The sequence below is a fragment of the Excalfactoria chinensis genome, chromosome 12 (genome assembly GCF_039878825.1).
Source record: "Excalfactoria chinensis isolate bCotChi1 chromosome 12, bCotChi1.hap2, whole genome shotgun sequence".
Taxonomy (NCBI): domain Eukaryota; kingdom Metazoa; phylum Chordata; class Aves; order Galliformes; family Phasianidae; genus Excalfactoria; species Excalfactoria chinensis.
Genome location: NC_092836.1, coordinates 55805 through 78509, shown reverse-complemented (window position 1 = coordinate 78509; position 22705 = coordinate 55805). Strand labels below are relative to the sequence as shown.

The following is a 22705-nucleotide window of genomic DNA, read 5'->3' as shown; positions in this document are numbered from 1 at the left end:
GGCAAAGTATTCTTTGGGATTTTTGCTGATCCCAAATCTTTCACATTATGGCTGCTGAGATTCACTTTCCAATTTAATTCACCAAGAATATACGTGAACTGTCTGCACTACTAAGCAAAAACACACAAATATTTGTTGCTGGTGCTACACAGATACCTATCATAGTATCATAGTATTGTGTGAGTTGGAAGGGACCTTAGAGATCATTGAGTCCAACTCCCGGGATTCGAGCCCTCTGTGTAGCAGAGCGGCACTTCTACCCCTTGCGCCACAGGGGGGATTCAAACCCAGGCCCTCTGGTGTTGCAAGCGGCAATTCTACCGCTGCGCCACCGGGGCACACATGATTTCTTCTTTTGCAAAAGTTTGTCTACTACAAGGCTCATGCCCCAGAGAGGCTCTTTGTCCTCTCCAAGCAATAGCCTGAGCATCATCAAGTACTTCTTTTGTAGACTGGGAAGGCTCTGGTGACAAAATCAGCTGTCCAAGGTGCAACATATGCTTACACTGATGGTATCCTGGTGATACCATTTGGACACTTCAGCTGCTGATCTCATCTAGGCTACCTAGCAAAGCTGAAAAGATAATCGTTTTTCAGTTCTTTCTTCTTTCCCACAACTCCCCACCAGAATATGAAAAAATAAAAAAAGTACTCTGTGACTGAGCATTCATGTTTTATCTGGACTGATCTGGTCATTTCTGCTTATGAATGTCTGCAAATTAAAAAAAAGACTTTGCAGAAGAGTCTTAAATTCCAACTTGTTATACTGGAATCAGTTTCAAATTTGCCCACTTAATGTATTCATGATTATTTTATTTCAGAACCCCTGTGACATGAAATCTGAAAATGTGATGTTTCCTAAAAGGGATGGGTAATGATAATAACTACTAATCTTTAAAGTATTAATGAAGTCCCTTTCTCATGATTCCCTGATGTATTTTTGAAATGACAAGTGATTTAGACTTTCCTCCTGAAGAAGGATAAAAGGACAGGTGTGAATGAGCTGATTTTGGAGTTTTGTAGATATTCTGGCCACATAAACAATACAGTTGCAAACTGCACAAACATCCCTTCTGCAACCATTCATATTTAATGCTGGTCATTTTTTATGGACAACAGGTCCGAGCTCTTTCTCCTACAAATGATAAATCATTTTTCTGATTCCATGGGTACTATGACAACAAATTACTTAGACCTGATGGTTAGAGCTGTCTCTGGATCATGCTCTTCATCTCATCCCACTTGTAAATGATGGACACATTGCACTGACTTCTTACATTCACACTGTTGACCGCTTCTTTTAAGTTGAAATGGCAATTCATGCTAGCTGAAAAAATCAAACTGGGAAAAACTGCTTTCTTTAATGCTTTTGAATCAAGAGCGAGATTTGGGGATGCAACTATTTGTGGTTGTAATTTTGCAGCACCCTAATGCAAAACAGCTTCTGCTTATTAATGGAAAATATTTGATAAGCTGCCAAATTTTTATTTATTTTTTTGCACTATTCCTGTTCCTAAAATTGTACTTCCCTGAGTACAGAGGAAGGTAAGTACAAAATAGCACACTTTTGTTTTCCTTAATTTGCAGATGGGATTTTAATTACTCATTAAAAATTCTTCAGAGAATGAGCTAGCAGCAGCAAGAGACTATGGTGCAGCATGGCTCTGAGCTCTTAAGCTAACTCAGCACAAATGAAAGCAAGAGCAAGGCAGACACAGGAAAAGCTCAGTAGGTTTATTAATAGTTCAGCCAGTCTCTATCCTTACTCGTTCAGCCTTTCTGCAATTTGTAATTGTTTTTCTCAGTAGACATGGAATTAAGTTTTTCTCTCTCAGAAGACAAATGACTGCATTATGTTAGTGTAAGAACACATTATAACTTAGGAAAATGCCTCAGTATACTGGTCTAGTAATCATTATGAATGGTGCTATTAAAAACTTATACAGTACCAAAACTTGCAATATTGCCCAACTGCTGAATGAGCTTTGTTTATAGGATTCTTTTATTTCAGAAACACTGGCTTTTGTTTAAAAACACATCTCTAAATATTATGGATCTCCTCTGCACAGGTCTTAGTCCATCTGTAAAATGGTTTTCTGGGGTCTACAGACTTTGGCTATCCTGCTCCGAATGTAACACTGACATCTTACATCAAAGGAAAAGGATTTATGGACTGAGCAGGCTTAGTAAGATTAAGCCATGAGGGAAGGAGAATCTGAACTGATGGCTATCACAGCACAAGCACCTTTGTTAATCAAGCTGAGGCACAAGACTGTACTATCTGTGGTCACTCCATAGCACAGGCTGGGACAGGTCTGAACACAGACTGTGTGCGCACAGGAATTGAGGGAACAAGTGGAGACACACAGCAGGTGTGAGAGCTCACTGGAAATGATTCACAGACTGACACATACCATATCTTTTCAACTCGACTGTGCAGCTCTCAGAGAAACACTTTCCATTCTTCTCATCTCTACACCTATCTTTCAGACAAATTTACATTCTACTTCATTAAATTTGCATCTACTCCATTCCTCAGCAATGAGCAAACCAGTTCTTTTGGGAGTTTAGAAGTTATTTAGTCAGGATTAGTGAGATTTACAAATTTAACAGGCAGATTAAACATTGGCCAAAAGAACGCCAAAGAATCAGCTATGATTACCGTACTAAAGACCAGTTGTTCAAGCCCTAGGATGATCAAACTTTTTTTTTTTTTTTTTTTTTTTTTTTAATCATAACAATGCAAATACCCTTGGTTGTGTACTCTCTGCACCACACACACCAGTGATGCCTTGATTCTTCTAGAATCTCCAGATGCCTCAGAAAAAAACCTAAGCTTAAAACCTATCACTTACTCTAGGTGATATCTAAAGTCTTCTGCACCAATAAGGATTGGGCTGCCCGCAAGTTGCCTGCAGTTTCTTTCAATGAATCTCTACATCAAGAGATGCATCCTAAAGAAAGGTTCATAAGTGCCACTTGCCTTTTGCTTTATGGTAGTAATCAATCAGTAGTAATCACGAGTGGAGAATCAGCATGCTCTCAGCTGCAAGGTACGTCTACACTTCATGTTACGTTTTGAGTATGCATCCCTTCCAACACATCTCTTTAAGCATATGCAAGGCATCTAAGTTAGACTCTTAGGATGTACTGGCAATGTCCCTTCAAATTCCATTGTAGTGTGATCTTTTCTGTTTGGACATATTTACAAAATATTTCTGCCTTGTAACTGAACTAGCTCCAACAGCATAAGTGTGCTATACATTTGTTGGCCAGGCTACAGTGATTCTGCATCTCCCTGAAAAAGTGAAAACTTTGGTGTAGGGTTCAGGTTTTGTAGTTTTAGCCCCACAGTGATCCCTCCAATGTTAGACATATGAGAAGGAGCAGGATAGTAGGAAACTCCTGTGACTGGACAAAGGACAAAGCAAGTGTGATGTGGCCATTGAGTAAATCCAGATTCCTCCATTGCACCTCCTTTACTCTCTTGTCTTCATTAAAAGACAGACAGACTCCTTCTAAAATTCCATTTCAGCAATACAAAATGCAGTTTCTAGAGAAACTGGAGACTGGATGTCTTTTCATTAATTACAAGAGTATAACACCACTACCTGCCACCTTGAGTTAGACTTCTCAGTTCCTTTTTGAAGTAGGTTTCAAAGTACATTAAGTCTCTGAAGCATGGAAGAACAAATTCAGCACTTAAGGAATCTCTCTTTCGTCATATTTGAACAAACCCCTTACTTGCTCCAAAAGGTATACACAGTGAAAAGGATGATCCTAGTAACTAATGCTCAGAGGTCAGCCAAAGGATAGCTTGCCTAATGACTTCCAGAAATAAAGTCCAGGGTATGCTCAGATTTTAACCATTGTGGCAGCATTCAGTTAATTCATCTCTTTTCTACATACAGCATATCTGGCTTTATTTCAAGTCACATGTCTGGCAGTTATTAGTTCAAACTGTCTTTCTCTAACACTGACATCCTTGTTGAAAAATATTAAATGATTTAAATTCAATGCACTCATGGTAATTGGGAGAGGCAGTGGGCTGCTGAGTGTCTCTGTTTTATTAAAAATGGTTGTTTATTCTCTTGGTTTTGCCCCATTTATAAGTAATTTTTGGTGAACCTACTGCAAAAAGAAGGCTCATTACTGCAAGACAATCAAAGTCCAGATGTATTTAAAGAGAATACTATTAGTGCAGCATGTGTTTAGCCAGTCAGTTCCTGTTATGTCAGACCATCAAGACAAATATTGCAGCTGAAGTCTGAAAAGGGCAGGAAAAAAAAAGTCTGCTAATACCAAGTGTAGCCTGACAAGACAAGGTAACACAAGGATAACCACATTTCATACTCTAAGGCATAGCTGTTTGGTAGCCAAGGTCAGAAAGGAGTTGCTCCTCTAGCATTACCTTTTCCATTGGAAGTTTGCTCTTTCTTGCATCAGGATGGAAGATAAGTGGATTTTTGGTTAGGTGCATAAGGCCCTTGCTTTGCTCTGAGCAACCTCAGGAACAAAAGTCTCCCACTTTCTACAAATGCTTCCAGAGACACTCATGGAACAGTGGAGCTGATGCAGGTGTAGACCACAAAGAGAGGGCAGGCAACAGAGGAGCATGCATGTTTAGGCTTCATCTCAGGAAATGCCCTCTGCCCCAGTCTTGGGCAGTACAAGTAGGAAAGGGATAAGAGAAAGCCTGACAGTGACATTTCACTAGCCATAGCGCAGTACTGGGATGGATGGGCACAACAGGCTGCTCTCACCTCGAGTTGCACACACTAAATTGTGTGGCAAGTCTCATGTTTGTGGCTGAGCCACAGGTATGCCAGAGTGCACAGCTGTCTACCAGCACTGTTCACCTCTCTGATCCTGGGGCTTTAAAATGCTAAGGAAAACAAAGCAAACAGTAGGAGCGGGACATGCCTGAAAACAAAACAGAGCATCTTTGAGCCTCAGATGAGTGGCACACCTCCTCTGAGTTCTCCCAGCCATACCAGAGAGGCTGTAAGCTGCGGAGACCTTAGCTTGAGCTCAGCCTGGCCCTCTGGCCCTTGTCCTGCATTTCCTGTAAACAGAGAACACTTCCTCCCCAGAGATGACCTGGCAATGAACTAGTGATGGCTGACGCTCAGCTGCACCGCGCCCAATTCCCCGCCATGCCAAAAGATACAATAGGGTGGCTGATAATACATAATAGGTTATTAAAAGCAGCTCTGCCCTTTATAGACATATCTGAACACATTATTTACATTGCATGTCAGCCATCACAAAGTTCTTGCTTTCATTAAATCATTAGTTTCACATGCATAGAACTTTTCTGTCCTACAACACCAGTAGAGGTTTTCCTTAAGGTATCAATTTCCTTTTTCTTATTTCTCTTGCACTGCTGTTCCCCTGCACTCTTGTTCACCATCTCTGGTCACATTTTGCCAGGCTGAATCCTTGCAATGCTTCAAAACCCCAACTGAGAGAGGTAGAGTGACGCCCTGAGTGCTTGGTAGTTAATAGTGGTCTTTTTTTTGCTGTGAAGTTCTTCCTTTCTAGAAAGTGCAGGCCATATGTATGCATGATGTTGAAACACTCCCCTCTGCACACCTATCTAGGGACAGAAGAAAACAAGGAAAATGTCCACTAATTATCAAGACAGGTTTCGAGGCATCTAATTAATGAGCACCCTCTAGTCACAGCCAAGGTGGTCTCACACAATGAAACTGCTGAGTGCTTCAGCTCTGTTCTCCTGTACTACCTTTGTGACAGTTTGACCTTGAATTTACTGATGTAAAATCGGGAAAATTTAGTGGAATCACTTTATATTTGTGATCTTTGAGAAGAATAACACCCTTTGATCTCTCTGTAAGATTCATTCTTCTCACAAGCCGTTGGCACAGACTGCACTGATAAGGAGAAGATATTCTGTAAAACGTGACCTTTCAATAGGTGGTCACCTCAGAGTATGAGAAGTACAGCTCTCAGGAGAGGCCACTAGCTGGTAAGTTAGGCTGAAACCCCTGCTGTTCTACAAATTCATATTTATTTTCTAAGCCATTAGCACGTTATGCTAGATATCTTCTCAATGTTTTGGCTGTCATCGTTATAAGGTGGTCAACCCCAGAGCAGTGTCATGTTTAACATACAGGTAAGACCGAAGAATTTGGACACTGCAGATTCTTACCAGAATTTAAATGAGAACATTTTGTGGGAGTGTTTCAAACAGTGCTGAGCAGAACAAAGACATGTCTGTAGCACACAGTGGGCTTTCCTGGAGATGGTCAGTGTTTGTGGACTGTCAGGTTTGATGTTCTGTTGTCTTATAAGAACAATATAGAGCTTTAATGTTTTAAATAGGCAAGAATCTGAGTCCAGATCTGCTTGGTGGGGGAACAATGTGGCTACTGGCTACAAAAAAGAGTATCTCTGCAAGTCCTGTTTTCTCCTTGGCATCTTTAGGTTTGTACAACACAGCAGCTGTTCTGTAATTTTACACAAGCAGTCCTGAAACTCAGCATACTGCTTGGACTATGCTATATTGATCCTTGAATCTAATCTGGATGAAGATGTGAGTAGAAGTCAATTATGCAGATGTGATCATTACAGCAGGGAATTTATTCAACTCATCATAATCCTTCCAGAAAATCCACCCTGGCATAATTATTAAGTGATAACAGAATTGAAAATTCAAAAGCGGATGCCAATTTGAGAACAGCTTTGGCAGAATGCAAACACAGAATTAAAACTGAATCAAACATCATTTGCTGCTGCCAGAATTTTTAATGATCTTCTTATTAATAGAAATCTGAATTCCTGGCACCCAATTCCAAGAGACAGCAGAATTGGCAGGAGACAGAGGGCTTGGTTTTGTGGTGGGAAATATTCTTTGATTTTTTAAATTGTAGTTATATCAGGAGAAAACTTGAAATTAGTATTCCTAAAACCATTTAGATAATAGAGAAAACAGTACCTCCAGGGAATGTAGTGACAGTTTTCAGTTTTCCTTTTCTTTTAGAACAGATTTTATTACCAAATGAAGAAGAGTAGCTGTGACATGCCACTAAATCTTACTGTTTGAATCCAATATCAGAGTTACAAAATACATAAATTTCTTGAAAGTTCTGCCTTGCTTAGACATGAAACTACAAGAACCTCATATGACAATGAGGGCAAGTAAGAGAATTATCTCTGAGCACTATTCTAGCATTACTGATTCCAATTTCATTCATACATGAAGTAGAAGTTGTTTATGTTTAGGAGAAAATGGAATTTCAAAAGTGGTATAGGAAACAGTAGGACCTGTGATTTGTAATGGTCATTTCCAAAGCAGAGACGGAATTTGTAATGTGCAGTTTCAAGGTATTCCTTCCAAAGCAATAACAATATCACTGCTTCACATATAAGAGTGCCTAGGTGTGCAGTGTGAGTGCCTGTAGTAGCAACTGGCTGGTGGCTTTCAGTGTTTAATATTTCTCAGCAAATAGACGAGTGTGAAATGGCTCAGCTATGGCAACTTGAAGCAGGAATATAAAAGACAAAAGCTGGCACTCATCAGGGGATTTTCTGCAGCTTAACCTTGATTGTATCTCAGTAATAAAGTGCTCTGTTACAGAATTTAGGATTTGTTCCATATTTATTGTTTCAGTTTCCAGGGGAAAAGCTCTTTCTCTTAATACAGAGAGCAAGGCACACCTCCATTACCATTTTTCCAGTAAAGCTAGTGTATATGGCCCAGGTTCTGAACCTAAGCCTAGCCTAGCACCGGGAACGCAAATAAGCTTTGCTAGTTTAGCTGTCTGAATCATGTCAAACAAGTTCCTGGACCAGTATGGAAAAGAAGGACATGGAAAAGGTCAGAGAGGAACATGGGACTAGGTAGTATGAAAATAAATCAGCTTAAACTGTGTTAACAGCCATTTTGCATTTCGTTGTGGACTGCACAAGGCCATGGGGTGATGGGTTGTACAGATGCATTATCTGGCTTATCTCTGTGATGTGTGCTGCAACAATTTTATGTTCTTTTTATGCTCTGAGAATTTCACAACTTTTCCTCATGGCACCACACTCTGAAATCCCCAGCACACCCCAAAGATTTCATGGTTCAAATGATGCCACATTTATCACACAAAAAGTTTGATACCTTATAAAATACAACTATACTATGGTATTGTTTTTCTTTAAGTGTTGATGCTTTTTGGTGTGACTTGCCCTCCCATTCACCTAGCTTTTCATCTGAGACACTTCATTTTACATAAACTCTGAAAGTCAAATGCTCCAAACTGCTTAACAGCGTAAAGCAGTGGTGAAAAAAGTATTTTATCTGTTATGTGTAAAATGGTAAACTATGATTTCTGAGGTGTTAGTTGAGTTTGTGGAGGCCATCCTGGAACTTCTAGAACAAAGGAAATTATTTTTAAGCCTCATAAAATTAAAGATACAGTATTCAGATGTTTAAGAATGATGCATAACTGTGTGCCTTTTTTTTGTTACCTTGAGACCAGGACCCAAGAGTTCTGAGAAACTCAGTCCTAACTTCTAGTGATGACTTTATACAAGGCGATCTGAGTTGGAAACTCACACTAGGCAAAATATGGACCGGGTTTTCTAAATCTTAGGCTACAGTATATAAGAGTCTTTCTTAAACTTCTGTCAGAACAGAGAAGTTGTTCGCCTAAAACACTTCACTGAATTTTCCCCTTGTGGAATACATGCCAGCTTGCTATGTTTTCAAGCTCTAGTCTGAATTGTCAGGGCAGACAACTGTTAAATAGCTGTTCAGATCCTTAGAGGCAGAAGCCAACAGAACATAACAATATACCTGAAATGTACATCTGGCACAGTTTTGTTTTCTTATCCAGATTCAATTTATGTAGTCGCTTTTCTGACTACAACACATTTACCAATGACTTCTGGAACCAGTTAGCATAAGATGCCATATTTCTTGAAAAGAAACTGTCTGGTGACAATACACGTATCATAGATTGGAGACTAGTAGTATGTTCCTGATAATTCTGTCTTTGTTTATTTTAGGCAGCGTAAACCAGTCACTGAAAGTTGGAACCAGTCTCTAGTTCTAAACTGGAGAGTTTTTGATAGCAAATCTTTCAAAACCTGAGCTGAAGACTGGGCTGCCTGTTGCTCTCAGAGTAGCATATTTCTGTCCTATTATTGGTTATGGGATGGGAAAACACTGAACAGTGCAACAGTCTTTCCTACATTATCACAATGGAGCTTCTTAATGCTGGTGCTGCAAGCATCAGTGACCACAAGTAGTGTAAGGAATGCTCCTTAATGCCCAGTCTCACAGGTTTTAATGTTGCTGAGCTCCTGCAAACCAGGTCCATAAATATCTTCCTATCAGAAAGGCAGGAATGTTTGGTCGCCTTTCCTGTCAGATTTCAGAGAGACTGGAGAACACATGGAAGAAACTGATACCACTAAGAAAACTCCTATCTTCATGCTTGTCCTTCCAGAAGACACAAGCTACTCTGCGGTCTTAGCATTAAAATAAACAAAGCTCATGGAACTCTAAACTAAACAAAATCTCATACCTGGCATTTCTTTCCTGAGATCTGGGATAAACATTGAGTGAATAAAACTTTCTTATGTTTCAGAAATAAACCCAGTCATTAGCACAGAGTATTTCCAGGAGAGAAACAGATTAACTAATATGCAGGAATGAGTGAAAGTGCTCAGTGGCTCTACTCTGCTTCCTAAGACATCAGTTTCAGTTCCCAGATTAAAATGAGATAGCTGTAATTTTGTTTGGCTAGTGCTTGCTTGTTTGTTGTTGTTGTTGTTTGTTTTGTTTATTTTTTAACCTTGCAAATTAAACAATCATAAAAAATATTGGGAACTACAGGATACTGAAGCAGATTTTTTTTTTTTTCTTAGAGCTACTATCAAATGTCAAGATAAATTAAACGTAAATTTAAATTCATTATTTTCCTGTCTATATAATTTTAAATACAGTAAGATACATATTTCATTTTTGTTGTCTCACTATATGTCACTGTCATGGTTTTGTGCTGTTGCTGTGGTTTTCCTTGAGTGTGCTCACCGTGATGTGTTTCTATGTCATTTTTTTTTAAAGCATGAAAATACACAGGCAGAACTAGGGAAGGGGAAGGGAAGGGGAAGGGGAAGGGGAAGGGGAAGGGGAGGGAAGGGAAGGGAAGGGAAGGGAAGGGAAGGGAAGGGAAGGGAAGGGAAGGGAAGGGAAGGGAAGGGAAGGGAAGGGAAGGGAAGGGAAGGGAAGGGAAGGGAAGGGAAGGGAAGGGAAGGGAAGGGAAGGGAAGGGAAGGGAAGGGAAGGGAAGGGAAGGGAAGGGAAGAAAGGGAAAGGAAGGGAAAGGAAGGGAAAGGAAGGGAAAGGAAGGGAAAGGGAAAGGAAAGGCCTGAGAACATCCCTGTGATGACCAACAAAAGGTGTTCATGGATGACAGGTCTCCTTACTCAGGCCTTTGAAGGATATCGGCTAATTAATTACTTAAAAGCTCTTTAACAGGGATCATGGGAAAACAGACAGTGCTTCTTAAATATGTTCTTGCATCCATTAACTCAAACTGGAACATTCAGGTGCTATTAGTGCTATTAGGTGCTATTACTAATAATTGTTGTTAATTATTAATTATTGTTGTTAAGTCACTAAACAGCCAATCTTAAGGTGGCTTTTATGTTAGCCCCCACTGGGTCTGTAAAAGCAGAGTTCTTGCGGGATAATTAAAAATGCACTGTGTATCATAAATAACTGTTGAATGGCACAGCAAACTGTAAACTACTAGATTAGATTTGTAACAACAACTATTGCATTTTTAATGTTATAGGTATTGAACCCTTATCATTAACCAGTGGAGTCCACAAAGGCTGCAGAATTGTAACGTGCAGCCTCTCATTCAGTAAATCTCGGTCTGGCTCAAGGAGGGGGCAGGAAGAGAGAAATGCACGCACAAAACAAACAATAAGAGACCTGACCATTTCAAACAAGGCTGTGTTTTGTCAATCATCGGTCTTGTCACCTTGTCTTCAGTACGTGCTTTTTCTGTGTTGTGCTAGGAGTTCTTATATGACTCCTTTGACTTATAAACATCATCCAGTACAAATATGCTGTATGCAGCAGGTTCAGTCTCCCTTTAATGGAACACCACTGGAAATAAATTTCTCTCTATTTAACAAAACCTAAGAAGATAAAGAGGCATTCCCTCAAGACATGAAGAAGTCCACAGGTATACATATTCCTTCTCTGAGATGGAATTTGATCAAAAAACTAGCCAAGAAAATGAAATCAAGTCACTAATAAAATCATCATGTATTCAGGCTTGAGACCCTTTCCTGATAGGTATATGGGACTGTGATTCCTCATCAACAAAGCTGAGACTGTATCCAGTATGCTGTAACACATCCTGGGTGCATGATGGTGAGATGTAATGCAGAGTTGTGTTTCCTGTTCCATGCTGGTTTCCTGTCCCCCAACACCTGTATCCCCAACATAAACCAAGACAAACAGCTCCATGATAAGAGGAAACAGGAGAGGGGCCATGCTGCCACTGTAAGCTTGACACCTAAAGCCGGACATGTATTAAAACTTCTCCTTCTTCACTAACAATATTACACTGCCAGTAGTCTAGAGACACTTTTCAAAGGTGCTTGTGTGAAAAGCTCTGCCATCAAGGAACTTTCTGTTCTTGCTGTCTTTGAAAGACAATTCTCCACCCCTCCAACACAGTAGAAGGTGAAGTGTGCCTTGTGCCCAGATGGAGCACCAAGGTGTTATCTCCTGCAGACTGTTCACTGTCTCTGAGAAGATGGAAATCCTGCATTAACTACTACCACCTTCTAATTCCCTGTGGTACTTCAGACAGTTCTGAGGTAAACAGAAATAAATACATGACTCATGTCAGAGCTAGCTGTGCCTATTGTCAAGAATTTCAATAGACAAGAATTTCAATAGACTATGCACAGCCAGAAGTATAGCACTGGGAGTCCTTGTCCTGCAGTCAATTTAAAAAACTTTCAGGTTTATGCTGCAGAGTGTGAACATGGATAAAAGCTGCTGAGACTTTATTTTCCATTACGCTCATCAGATTAGAAGTGAAGATGTCTCTCCCTTAGGCTCAGTTCCTGTTTCCTGTTCTCTGTGTTTGAGCAGCAGAGATTCTCCCATTATGGAACTTACTCCCACCTCCATACTTCCATGCTTAAGGAATGTTTGTGGGGTCTTTGGAGCCTTACAGGTTCTTTGCATGTTCTGCATTAGCTTCCCTGGCTGTATTTTGTAAGAATGTGGGCTCTAGCACATTTTGAAATTCATAGTAATACAAGATCCAGAGTGCAGAACAAGCTCCGCACTGAAACAAAGAAAATCTATATATAGGTTTATGCACATGTGTTTTTGAAAACAATTTGTGTTTCTCCTAAAAAAACAGTGCTTATGAACACTGTATTTCTTCTTTGCTTAATAAAAGTCAGAAGAATTCAATGCTAGCTAGCTTAGTGTAGGCACAGAACTGGGGTTTATGGAGAAACAAACTTGGAACTGAGTAGACTAAGTAGCTATGATTTGTCTTTCAGGGAAAGCAAAAAAGAAGAAAAGATGGGAATGTCTATCCCAATACAATTAGCTGAAATCTAGGTTGAATCCATTGTTCAGGGCCTAACTTTGTGCTCAAGTTCAGATGCCTTAAAAGCCTATCTTGCTCATCTTCAGGTCTAGTCTAGAGTCTTGTTTCCTAAATGTGGAATAAAATATGTGGAAAAGTCCTTTCGTGGCCATTGCTGTTTTGAAACATGGAATATTTATACTAAATCTTCCATTGCATAATGATCTCTACACATTCACCTTCCCTTCATATGCTGTATTTAGATACCATACTGTACTTCTCTGAGAGTTGATGATTTTATCTTATATAAATGTATGTGCTTCTCATTTGAAGAAGAGAGAGCCAAAGATAAAACATTCTGGTTTTGTTGGTTAAAAACCTCTGCTGCATTGCAAAAAATTCACTCTAATGGTTTTAATTTCACCTTAATCTTAGAAGCATATGATCTTTTGAGTAGCATTGGTATTTAGACCATTTTTAGGAAGAGAAGTCACCACTCCTATGAGGAAAGGTTGAGGGAACTGGGCTTGTTTAGCTTGGAGAAGGCTGCAGAGAGACCTCATTGTGGCTTTCCAATACATGAAAAGAGCAGATAAACAGGAGGGAGAACAGCAGTTTATGAGTGTGATAGGACAAAGGAGAATGGTCTTAAACTGAGACAGGAAATTTAGGTTAGATATTAGGAGGAAGTTTTTCTACTCCGAGGGTGGTGACACACTGGAACAGGTTGCCCAAGGAGGTTGTGGATGCCCCATCCCTAGAAGCAGCCTGGTCTGGTGGTTGGTGACCCTGCATATAGCAAGGGGGTTGAAACTACACAATCGTTATAGTCCTTTTCAACCCAGGACATTCTATGATTCTATGCAGACCAACCTGAGTGCAGTTTTGGAGCTAACCAGTGACTGATGACCTGCAGAGATCAGAGTGGATATAATCACTTCAGTAGTATAATTTCATAGAACATAGATTGATGAATCCAGTGGTAAAAGTAGAGGGCACAGCTGAATAGCCACTGGAGAGGGAAGTGACTGCCCACCTGCTTAATTTTTCTACTTATACAGAAGACAATAGTTCTATTGTTGTGTAATGGTAATCTGATTCTGGTATACATTTTATAATCAGTCTTCAGCAACATGGTCATGCCTAGGCCTAGCCCAAGAAGAGGCTGACTACGGCTACATAGAAAAGAGCATTGCTTACAAAGTACATGATGCTACTGGCCCATGAAACATCATCTCCAACACTACTGCATTTCAAGTGCTGTTTTAGCAGTTTCTAAGCACTTGTATATTCCTGATACAAACTGTCCAAGTTAAAGGAAAGGTCTCACAGTATCACAGTATCGTGCGAGTCAGAAGGGACCTTAGAGATCATCAAGTCCAACTCCTGGGATTCGAGCCTTCTGTGTAGCAGAGCAGCACTTCTACCATTTGCACCACAAGGGGGATTCAAATCCGGGCCTCCGGTGTTGCAAGCGGCACTTCTACCACTGCGCCACTGGGGCACACTTTTACACATTTACTCATAAGTCTCATTTACTTGATACGCATAAGCCACATAGTTTTCCTTGCTTTCTTCTAAAGGAAACTTTTTCCTTTAGGAATGAAGTTCATCTTCAGAGGAATAGGAAACAGAGGCAGCGACTATCTTTGTACTAAAGCTGTGAGGCATCAGATAGGTGTCTCTTGAAGAGCAGTAGAAAGTCGGAGCCTTGAGAGTAGCTTACAGGCGTGAGTCTGCAATTCTATAGAGTTATTAGGAATTACCACAAACCTTAGTGTAATAATGTAGAACACTGGGATCTCAGCATCACAGTAGGCTTAGTTGTGGAATTGCCTTTTATTCCTTTATTCTCTCTGTCTTTTTTCCTCTCTGGATTTTGAAGATCTTAGCATTTCTGCTAAGACTCAGACTTGATAATTCCGAAGTATAGACTCTGTTCCTGACAATATCTAACCCTTAATAAAGGACTTTCTTAAAAGCAAGGAGTGTGTCACTGTGGAAGACCATGAAATGAGTGTCAGAGGCTTCTCTTTTCCAACCCCCTGATTTTAACACAGTCATAAACATGGCTGATATTCTGAATGTCCAGAGTTACATTACCAAAGATAGCCCTTAAGAAATTTCCAAGAATATTTTAATCCTAAAGAACTTTCATCTGATGACAATCTAACCAGTTACATTGTGGGACTGTTTTGATTTAGAACTGCTGCCTGCGGAGCAAGGCAGCCCAGCAAGTCAGAGTGTATTATCCAAGAGATGGGATAACATGCCCAGCTATGTTTTCCTTTCAGCCTAAAGGCTTGGTTTGTGTTACTTTTCACTTTTTAGTGGCTAGAAGTGTAGTAGGCTAGAAAATGTCTTATTGAAAACAAATGAAAGCAATCTGATTCATTTTAAGTGGACCGAGGAAAGATGAGAGGCATTTTGTCAAATTCTACTTTTATGTCTCGTTCAGAAATCTATATTGTCATATACCTTAATCACTGTAATTGTTAATACCAGATTGCTAAATTCTGGGGATACATGATAACTTCTCTCTGGGAAGCAAAATTGCCAACTGTATCCTTGTAATGGTAATTGTATGTTAAGATCTGTTTTGCACGGTGTCATTATTGGACTTTCTCAATAAATTTGATTGGTTCTAGTCAGGAATCAGTGGTTTAAACTGACTACACAGTGTCTTTCCTTTTAAGCAGTAAATAAATAAATAAATAAATAAAAATTAAGAACTAAAATAAAATTAAGCAGTCAGTCTTCTCATCTGTCATTTTTTGTAGGCTTCCCATCCCCTCTTCCCCAGCCAAGTGCACTAGGGGAGGTTCCTCGATTATTGCAATCTTTTATAGTACTTTCACATTCTGTTCTCTAAAACATAATAAAAGTTTTGTTCCAGGTCATTCATCAAAAATGTAGCAACTCCATCAGTTACCAGCAGATGCTAAACATCAGTATTCTGCAGGTGAATGCACCAAGCAGATGATTACAGGCTCAAGTCTCACATATTACAAGAGTTTAGTCCAACACACTTGTACTCTCAAATGGCTCAAACAATCCTCAGGATATGAGAAGGCTGGAGCTTGAAGTTATTGTTATCTCTGTGTGGTTGCAGTAACACTGTGTTTGAAAAGTAATCATATTAGAATTAATCATCTGAGAGATATTTTTGGGAGGACTACTTTAACAAGAAATAAAACATACATGCCCATTCATCATATATAAATGTGTGTGTTCATTCATCTACAGGTACTTGTGTGATTTATTTTGCTCTTAAAAGAGCAGACCATACACTGTATCTCCAAGTATACTATACTACTGCATGGGTATTATGCATTTGCTTTTCAACAAATGTTTACAGGCATCTTTTTTGTTCAAAACATCCTGACAAATACAGCAAACAGTAGCTGTCTCATGAGCAATATAAAAATATTGCTGTCTGCCTGCTGCTCCTCCCCTTCACTCCTGTTATCTCGATAAAGGTGTTGTTCAGAAGAATATAGCCTTCATTTCTTCTGTGACAGAAAAAACTGCTCACACAACGAGCAGCAGCCTGAAACGCCTTGACCTCAAGACTTCCTGAACCAGTTTGGATTGGCTCTCCCCTTGAAACAACAGGCTTCCACAGGAAGTTCATAAATGGACTCAAATCACAGCAATTTGCGTAGTTTTAATATTTTTAACTTGGTTCTACAAGAACTACCCAAAATGGGCGGTGTTTCATGGACACAAAGAACTGGCCAGTTTTTCCAAGACAAAAATTAGTGAGCTGGGCTCAATACAAACCTTTAAACGAGTGTGACTGATGGGCTGTCAGACCCTGCTTAAGCAGCTTCTGCCAGGCATCCACTGTAGGGATGTGGTGGTGTGTTGTGAAGCTGCTCTGTACTTCATGTTCACAGGGTCAGCACCACTGGCATTGCCAGCACTGGAGGCAACTCACATCTCTAAAGAGCTAAACCACAGGTCTGCATCCCAAACGCCCCACTTTCAGGCACATTTACTCCTCCCTTCCTCCAATTCTTGCCTCACAAAAAGACAAAGTGCAGTACATCATTCTTGACTTTGAAACAGACTGCAAGACTCTGATTTAGACATTTTAAAGACAGTTCTTTCACTCCTCAAGCCTGAAATATCTTTAAAGATCTTTATCTTCATCACACATACAAACAAAATGTGACTGCATTCAAGTCTTTGCCTTTCATTCATTTGCTTTGCACCTTGTTTTCTACCTGTTATCATGAACTTAATGGAAAATAGCATTCTTATTTACATCTCTGAGCTCTGATGATTATATGCTATAATCTGACAATAGAAACATAATGACAGAATATTAACTCAACAGTCTTGAGTGCATTACCCCTCTGTAACTATGAAAAGAATTAGTTTTGAAGCATTTTCTTGTTTGCAAATAAACTAATGGCATGGGAATGAGAGACTGTTATTCATGCTAGCAATGCACATGATTTTAAAAAGAGTTATTTAATTTGTTCAGAAATCTGAACAACTCTATCAGATGTCCATAGTGACAGGCTTTAAGGCAACTTATAAAATTAATTGTATAGCCTAATTTTTTCATGGTTTGGGATTTTCTGGTCTATACTCAACTGATGCACCTTGACAGATGAATTAAAAAATAAAATCACATATATATTGTTGCTTTGAAGAATAAAATGATGCAAGATATGATGCAAGATCCCTTCAGGCAAATATGCACTTTTTTTCCATTTTGTTAAGCAGTCAGAACTTTTTCTTACTAAAGAACAAAGCATGCTTCACCCTCACCCTCTCACACCCAAGAAAGCCACAGAAAGTAAATTCATTGGACATACCACATATCTTAAAAAGTTCTTTGGCTTATAGTTATAAACAATAGGATTTAGACTTACTGACATTCTTAGCTTGCAATTACAAAGAATACAGTTAATTTGATGTCTGTTTTTTCCTCTGATAGAGGTTTATTTTGTTCTCTTCCAATATTGCTTTTCAACATTTTCTGTGAGGAATATGAGGCAAGCAACATGGAGGATCTGCCTACAGCAAGAGACACTTTGCTTCTTTGGCCAAGACTAGTAGGTCTTACATAATAATTTATTACAGTACCTTTCTGTTTCCTGGTCCATGGTTTGCTGCTTGTTCTCAAAGCCAGTGAAGCTGCTCATATCCACATAGCCATCAGTCTCATTAGCAGCAGATAAGGCCCTGCTGGGATCTTCAAAAAACTCAGTGAAAGTTCCTGCTCTGGTGGATCTTCGAGGAGGAATTTGTATATTTTCATAGTCAGAGCTCATAGCTGGAATGTTTTCATACTCAGAAGTGTCAGCATTGGGAAAAGAAATTGATCTAGGCTTTGTTAATGGGAGTGGCATGAAAGGAGGTCTGGACCGGTCCTCAAAGGATTCCACCCGTGATACGCTCCTGCTGAAGGACTTGGGTGTTGCTTTTCTCTTACCATCCTTATAGAAAAGAACAGTTGAGGGAGACTCAGATGCACGGAGCTTCCCCACATGTGACTTCAGCTGAGGTGAGCTACTTAGAGTCCTGTCCAGCTCCATTAGCCTTGGAGGCCCATGATAACTGGACTCTGATGAAGACCTTGAAGAGGAAACATTAACATCTACATGGATTTTATTTTCAGTTTTCTTCTTAAATTTTAGAGTGAGAAATCTCTTAAAGGAAGATTTCTTTTTCTTGGAATACTTATCAGGTGACTCACTCTCTATCAAAAGTGAAGGGGAACTTTTAGTAATTGGCTTTTTGGTGATGTAGGCAAGTTCAAAAGGAGGTGGTATATCAACAACTGAAGATGGAGTAGATACAGCACCTGATGAAAGATTTCCCTGTGAAAAGATATGTGAGGAACCATTGACGCAAGGTAAAGATAAGTTGTCTTCTGTCTTTTTCATTCTAATATCGCTGAGTACACAGCCATCACCCTCTTTGTAAATGGAGACAGGTATCTCACTCCCTTCAACAGAATAAGACCGAGGATATAAAATAAAGCGTCTTGGCTTGGATGGTAATGCCTTCTTGTCTTCCATTGTTTTTTCTTCCTTTGAAAATGAATTACTGCTTAAGTTTTCAGTCCCAGAACTGTTGCAGGAAGGTGGCAAATCAGTTTCAGGACCACCTTCTTCTGGAACTGTTTCTGGCACGTAGCCTGGCATTTTCCCAGAGTGCGATCGTGTTCTAGTGACAATGCTTTTACGATCAACGGGCAGTAAGTTGTTTTCACCATCCATGCTCAATTCATCCTTTCTACTGTGATCAGCTCTTGAATCAGTCTGCCCTTTATGAGCGAATTTGTTTTCTGCAGGAAGCACATAAGGGTCATCTAGGGAATCACTGCCAGTTTCTCTTCTCTCTGATTCTTCAGGCACAATAACTACTTCAGGGAGTGCTAGATTTTCATGCACGACATTTTTGGTCCCATGTTTTACATTCATTTCACCATGCTCACAGACTTCTATCTCTTCCTTACATGGGACTAGTTGAGTTGGACTTAGGACACTTTCGCTGAGACTGTCTGTTTCTACTTCATTTCCTTCAAGTTGCAACTGATCTGACTTAGAGATTTCTGCAATTCTTTCATTATGTTCTTCAGCAGACATATCTTCTAGCTTTGGCTCCATCCCTGGACCACTAAGGAGGTTATCAGAGATCTGACCATCTTCTTCTGGACAGGTCTCTTCCATTTGCAGATTTGTGGGTACTTCCTCACCATCCTCATTCTCAAAAGGAGTAATTTGACACCTGTCATCAATACTTTCTGTGTTCACAGTTTCTTCCTCTCCTTTTCCAGCATTTTTGCTTGCTTCACAGGCTACCTCTGATGTCTCCTCACCTCTCAGGTCAGTGATCTGGTAGTCATCACTGGCATTTCCTGTGTTTGTATTATTGTGCTTGCCTGTGTCTGTTTCCTCCTCTTCAGCTTCTGCTTGATGAATGGAATCTTCCAGACCATTTTCAGCATTGGGTTCACCTTCAGGCAATTCTAAGCACAAAACTGTTTTCTCACTGGCTTCACCAGACAGCATGTCAGGACTTGTACAGTTATCATTTTCTAACTCCTCTCCCATGTTCAAGTTAAGCTCTGCATACACACTGTGATCACCATAATATGCTGGACATCTATCTCCCTTTCTTAGAATCTCAGGCAGCTCCTCCTCCCCTGAATTCTCCAAACTTAGGATTAATTCAGCTGCAGTTAGTGGCATTAGAATGATATCTTCACAGACATTGCCCTCATCTTTATTCAAAATGTTATCACCACCAGTCTTGATATCATCACTGTTCTTAACCAGTCTGAGATTGCTTTTGGTTTGACTACAAACACCTGCAACATCCTCATCTTCATCTACATTCTTAGATATGTCATTATTTCCACCAGTGGCATTGGAGGACTCTTCACAAAATGCTTCAGATTCACCATGGTCTCTCATTGATGATACACAATCTGGTTTTATTGGTTCAACAATATCTGAAAAGTGCTCAATTTCTTGACTGTCAGTGCTCTCATAATTAGGACTGTTTTCTTCTTTCTTCTCTGCCTCTTCTGGAATTTCCAAGACTTCATTCTCTGCAAAAGAATCTAGGCTCTGATCATGCTTGTGTTCCAAGTCATTGCAGTCTTCATTGGTCAGCTGAGTTTCAGGAAGTACAATGTTCTCATGATCTGCCTCAGATTCTGGGCACTCAGCACTGCATTGATTTCCATCATATAACACTCCATCAAGACAGAGCAGTTTACAGTTTGAGCATGTATTTAAATTGTTGGTATTAACACTGGATCTGCTCTCTGTGTCAGCAGAGAGTTTTGGCTTGGGAGCAATAGGTGGTTTGGGACCCCTAGACATAGAATTTGTGTTATGAAGAATATCAGACCTTGGCAGTGAAGGAGAAAATTTGGAGACTGTTACTGGAGAAAGATGACCAATGATTTTTGGTTTCGGTGCTAGTGGTGGCTTTGTGATTTCTGGAGAAAAGAGAGAAAAGTCATATTAGTCATCTTGGTTTCTTATTAAAGCTACTAGAGCATATTTTACAGTAGAGTTTTAGCTTATACCAGTTACTTCTAAAGAGCAACAAGTCTGGCCAATAAAAGATGTGTCTCTGAAAAGAGAACTCTGCAGTAGAGTGTAGCATATGTACTTTGCTTCCATGTGGCACTGTAGTTATTCCAAGGAATGTGGTTTAAGGTCATAACTGAAATGGAACAAAAGCGTAGCTGCAAAGAAAAAGGTGTAGAGCTGCAGAGCCAAAGATATATCACATAAGATGGGTAGCATGGACACCTTCCTGTGCAACTTGTTCTAGGAAACCTGTTTTAGCAAAAGAGTTGGACTAGATGATCTCTAGAGGTCTATTCCAAGCCCTATGATTTTTTGATTCTGTGAAGACTGACAATAAGCTAGCTTTCCCTCACTGTTTTTAAGAAAAACTTAAAAGTCATATATGGACACTGTAGTCACAATAATTTCCAGCTGCCTTGGCCCTGAAATTAATATTCTTTACATAACTAAATGAAATGCTGAAAAGGTGCATAAATAGGCAATGATAAGAATTCTCAACTATGAGATTTTAGATGAGATGAAATATGCAGTGTGAAGAAGCCAAAATACCAAATGATTACAAATGCTAATACAGAGAAGGGTTTTATTCTTGCTAATATTTCCCAGCCATTGGTTGGTAATTACATGAATAATCAACCAGAAATCTCTAATTTTTTTATTATTTTAATTAACACAGTGGTGGAGAGAGGGAAGATCTCCATTAATAGGAACAGGACAAGAGACAATTTGCCATGAGACAGATGGACAATTCTTTGTGAAAAATCGTCAAGTCCTATATATAAAGAATAAGGGGGCAGGATCTCAACTCAAAAGATGGCATTTGGGATGTGGCCCATGTGGATGTTTGATTAGATCTTGGCAGATCTAATTTTTTTTTATTTTATTTTATTTTATTTTTTTCCCTTGAGCTTTCTAAACTTGCTGAAATTTCATCCAAAACTCACAACAATATTCACAGTTTGGTATTCTGGTTTACTCTGAAAACAGTCTTTCTAGAATGATGAGACACAAAACGGACTTCAGTTAAAACTGAGCTAATGATCTCAGATCAGCCCAGAAGGAATGAGAAGTCTGCTCTCATCAGACACCTCATCACATGAACTGTTAGAATTATTCTGCATATGAGAATGTATCTGATCTAGGTTCATCTGTGCTAAACACAAACACAGAACTAATAGTAGCACTGCTACTAAACATACAGCCATACAAATTATGAAGCTGGTTAACTAGTGCTATCTAGAAGACTGCATACAGAAATAATATAATTTGTCATTTATTTTGACTAGTAGCATGTTTCCAGAGCATTCTAGTCTTGTATACAAACATTTGCTTACTAGATAAAGCACAAGATGTTGTCATTTTCAAGTATGCTGCTTTTTCTACAAGGTAAATAAAACTCGTGTTGGTGGTTGAACTGCAACCAGTTTCATCAGGCAGCTCTTCACATTCGCTCTTGGCTGGGAACTCTCCCACTGAGGGGAAAGATCTCCAGGAATGAAGTAAGAGAAGAGTGGAGAACATCAGTGTGGCTGGAGGAAGGTCATTCAGCACCCCATAATGTAACAGTAAAGTACCAGGAGTAAGTTTAAAAGATACTGGCTAGTTAAATTGCACTGTGTGCCCCGGTGGCGCAGCGGTAGAATTGCCACTTGCAACACCAGAGGGCCTGGGTTCAAATCCCCCTTGTGGAGCAAGGGGTAGAAGTGCTGCTCTGCTACACAGAGGGCTCGAATCCTGGGAGTTGGACTCGATGATCTCTAAGGTCCCTTCCAACTCGCACAATACTATGATACTATGAAAGCACAGGTGCTGCATGCTAAACAACTGAGAAATTTGATTTTGTTATGCACTTGAGTATTAGAAAAAAAAGAAAAAAAAAGCTATTTTTTCACAGCATAGGAGAAAATGATTTTACAGCATACTGTGCACTCATTAAATATACCTTGGTTTTATATAATATACCTTCCTATAACTTCAGCATAGGAAGTTCCGCACGAATGTGCGCAAGAACTTCTTTACAGTGAGGGTGACGGAGCACTGGAACAGGCTG

General features: G+C 39.6%; 1 protein-coding gene across 3 annotated transcripts in view; it reads right to left on the bottom strand.

Moving 5' to 3' along the window:
• FGD5 (FYVE, RhoGEF and PH domain containing 5) overlaps positions 1–22705 on the bottom strand; it is a 102691-nt gene that overhangs the window by 71273 nt on the left and 8713 nt on the right. For all 3 annotated transcript variants that reach the window (XM_072347652.1, XM_072347653.1, XM_072347654.1), the window contains exon 2: positions 17687–20558. In XM_072347652.1, coding sequence (XP_072203753.1) covers positions 17687–20558 — 2872 coding nt within the window. The remainder of the gene's footprint in view (positions 1–17686; positions 20559–22705) is intronic.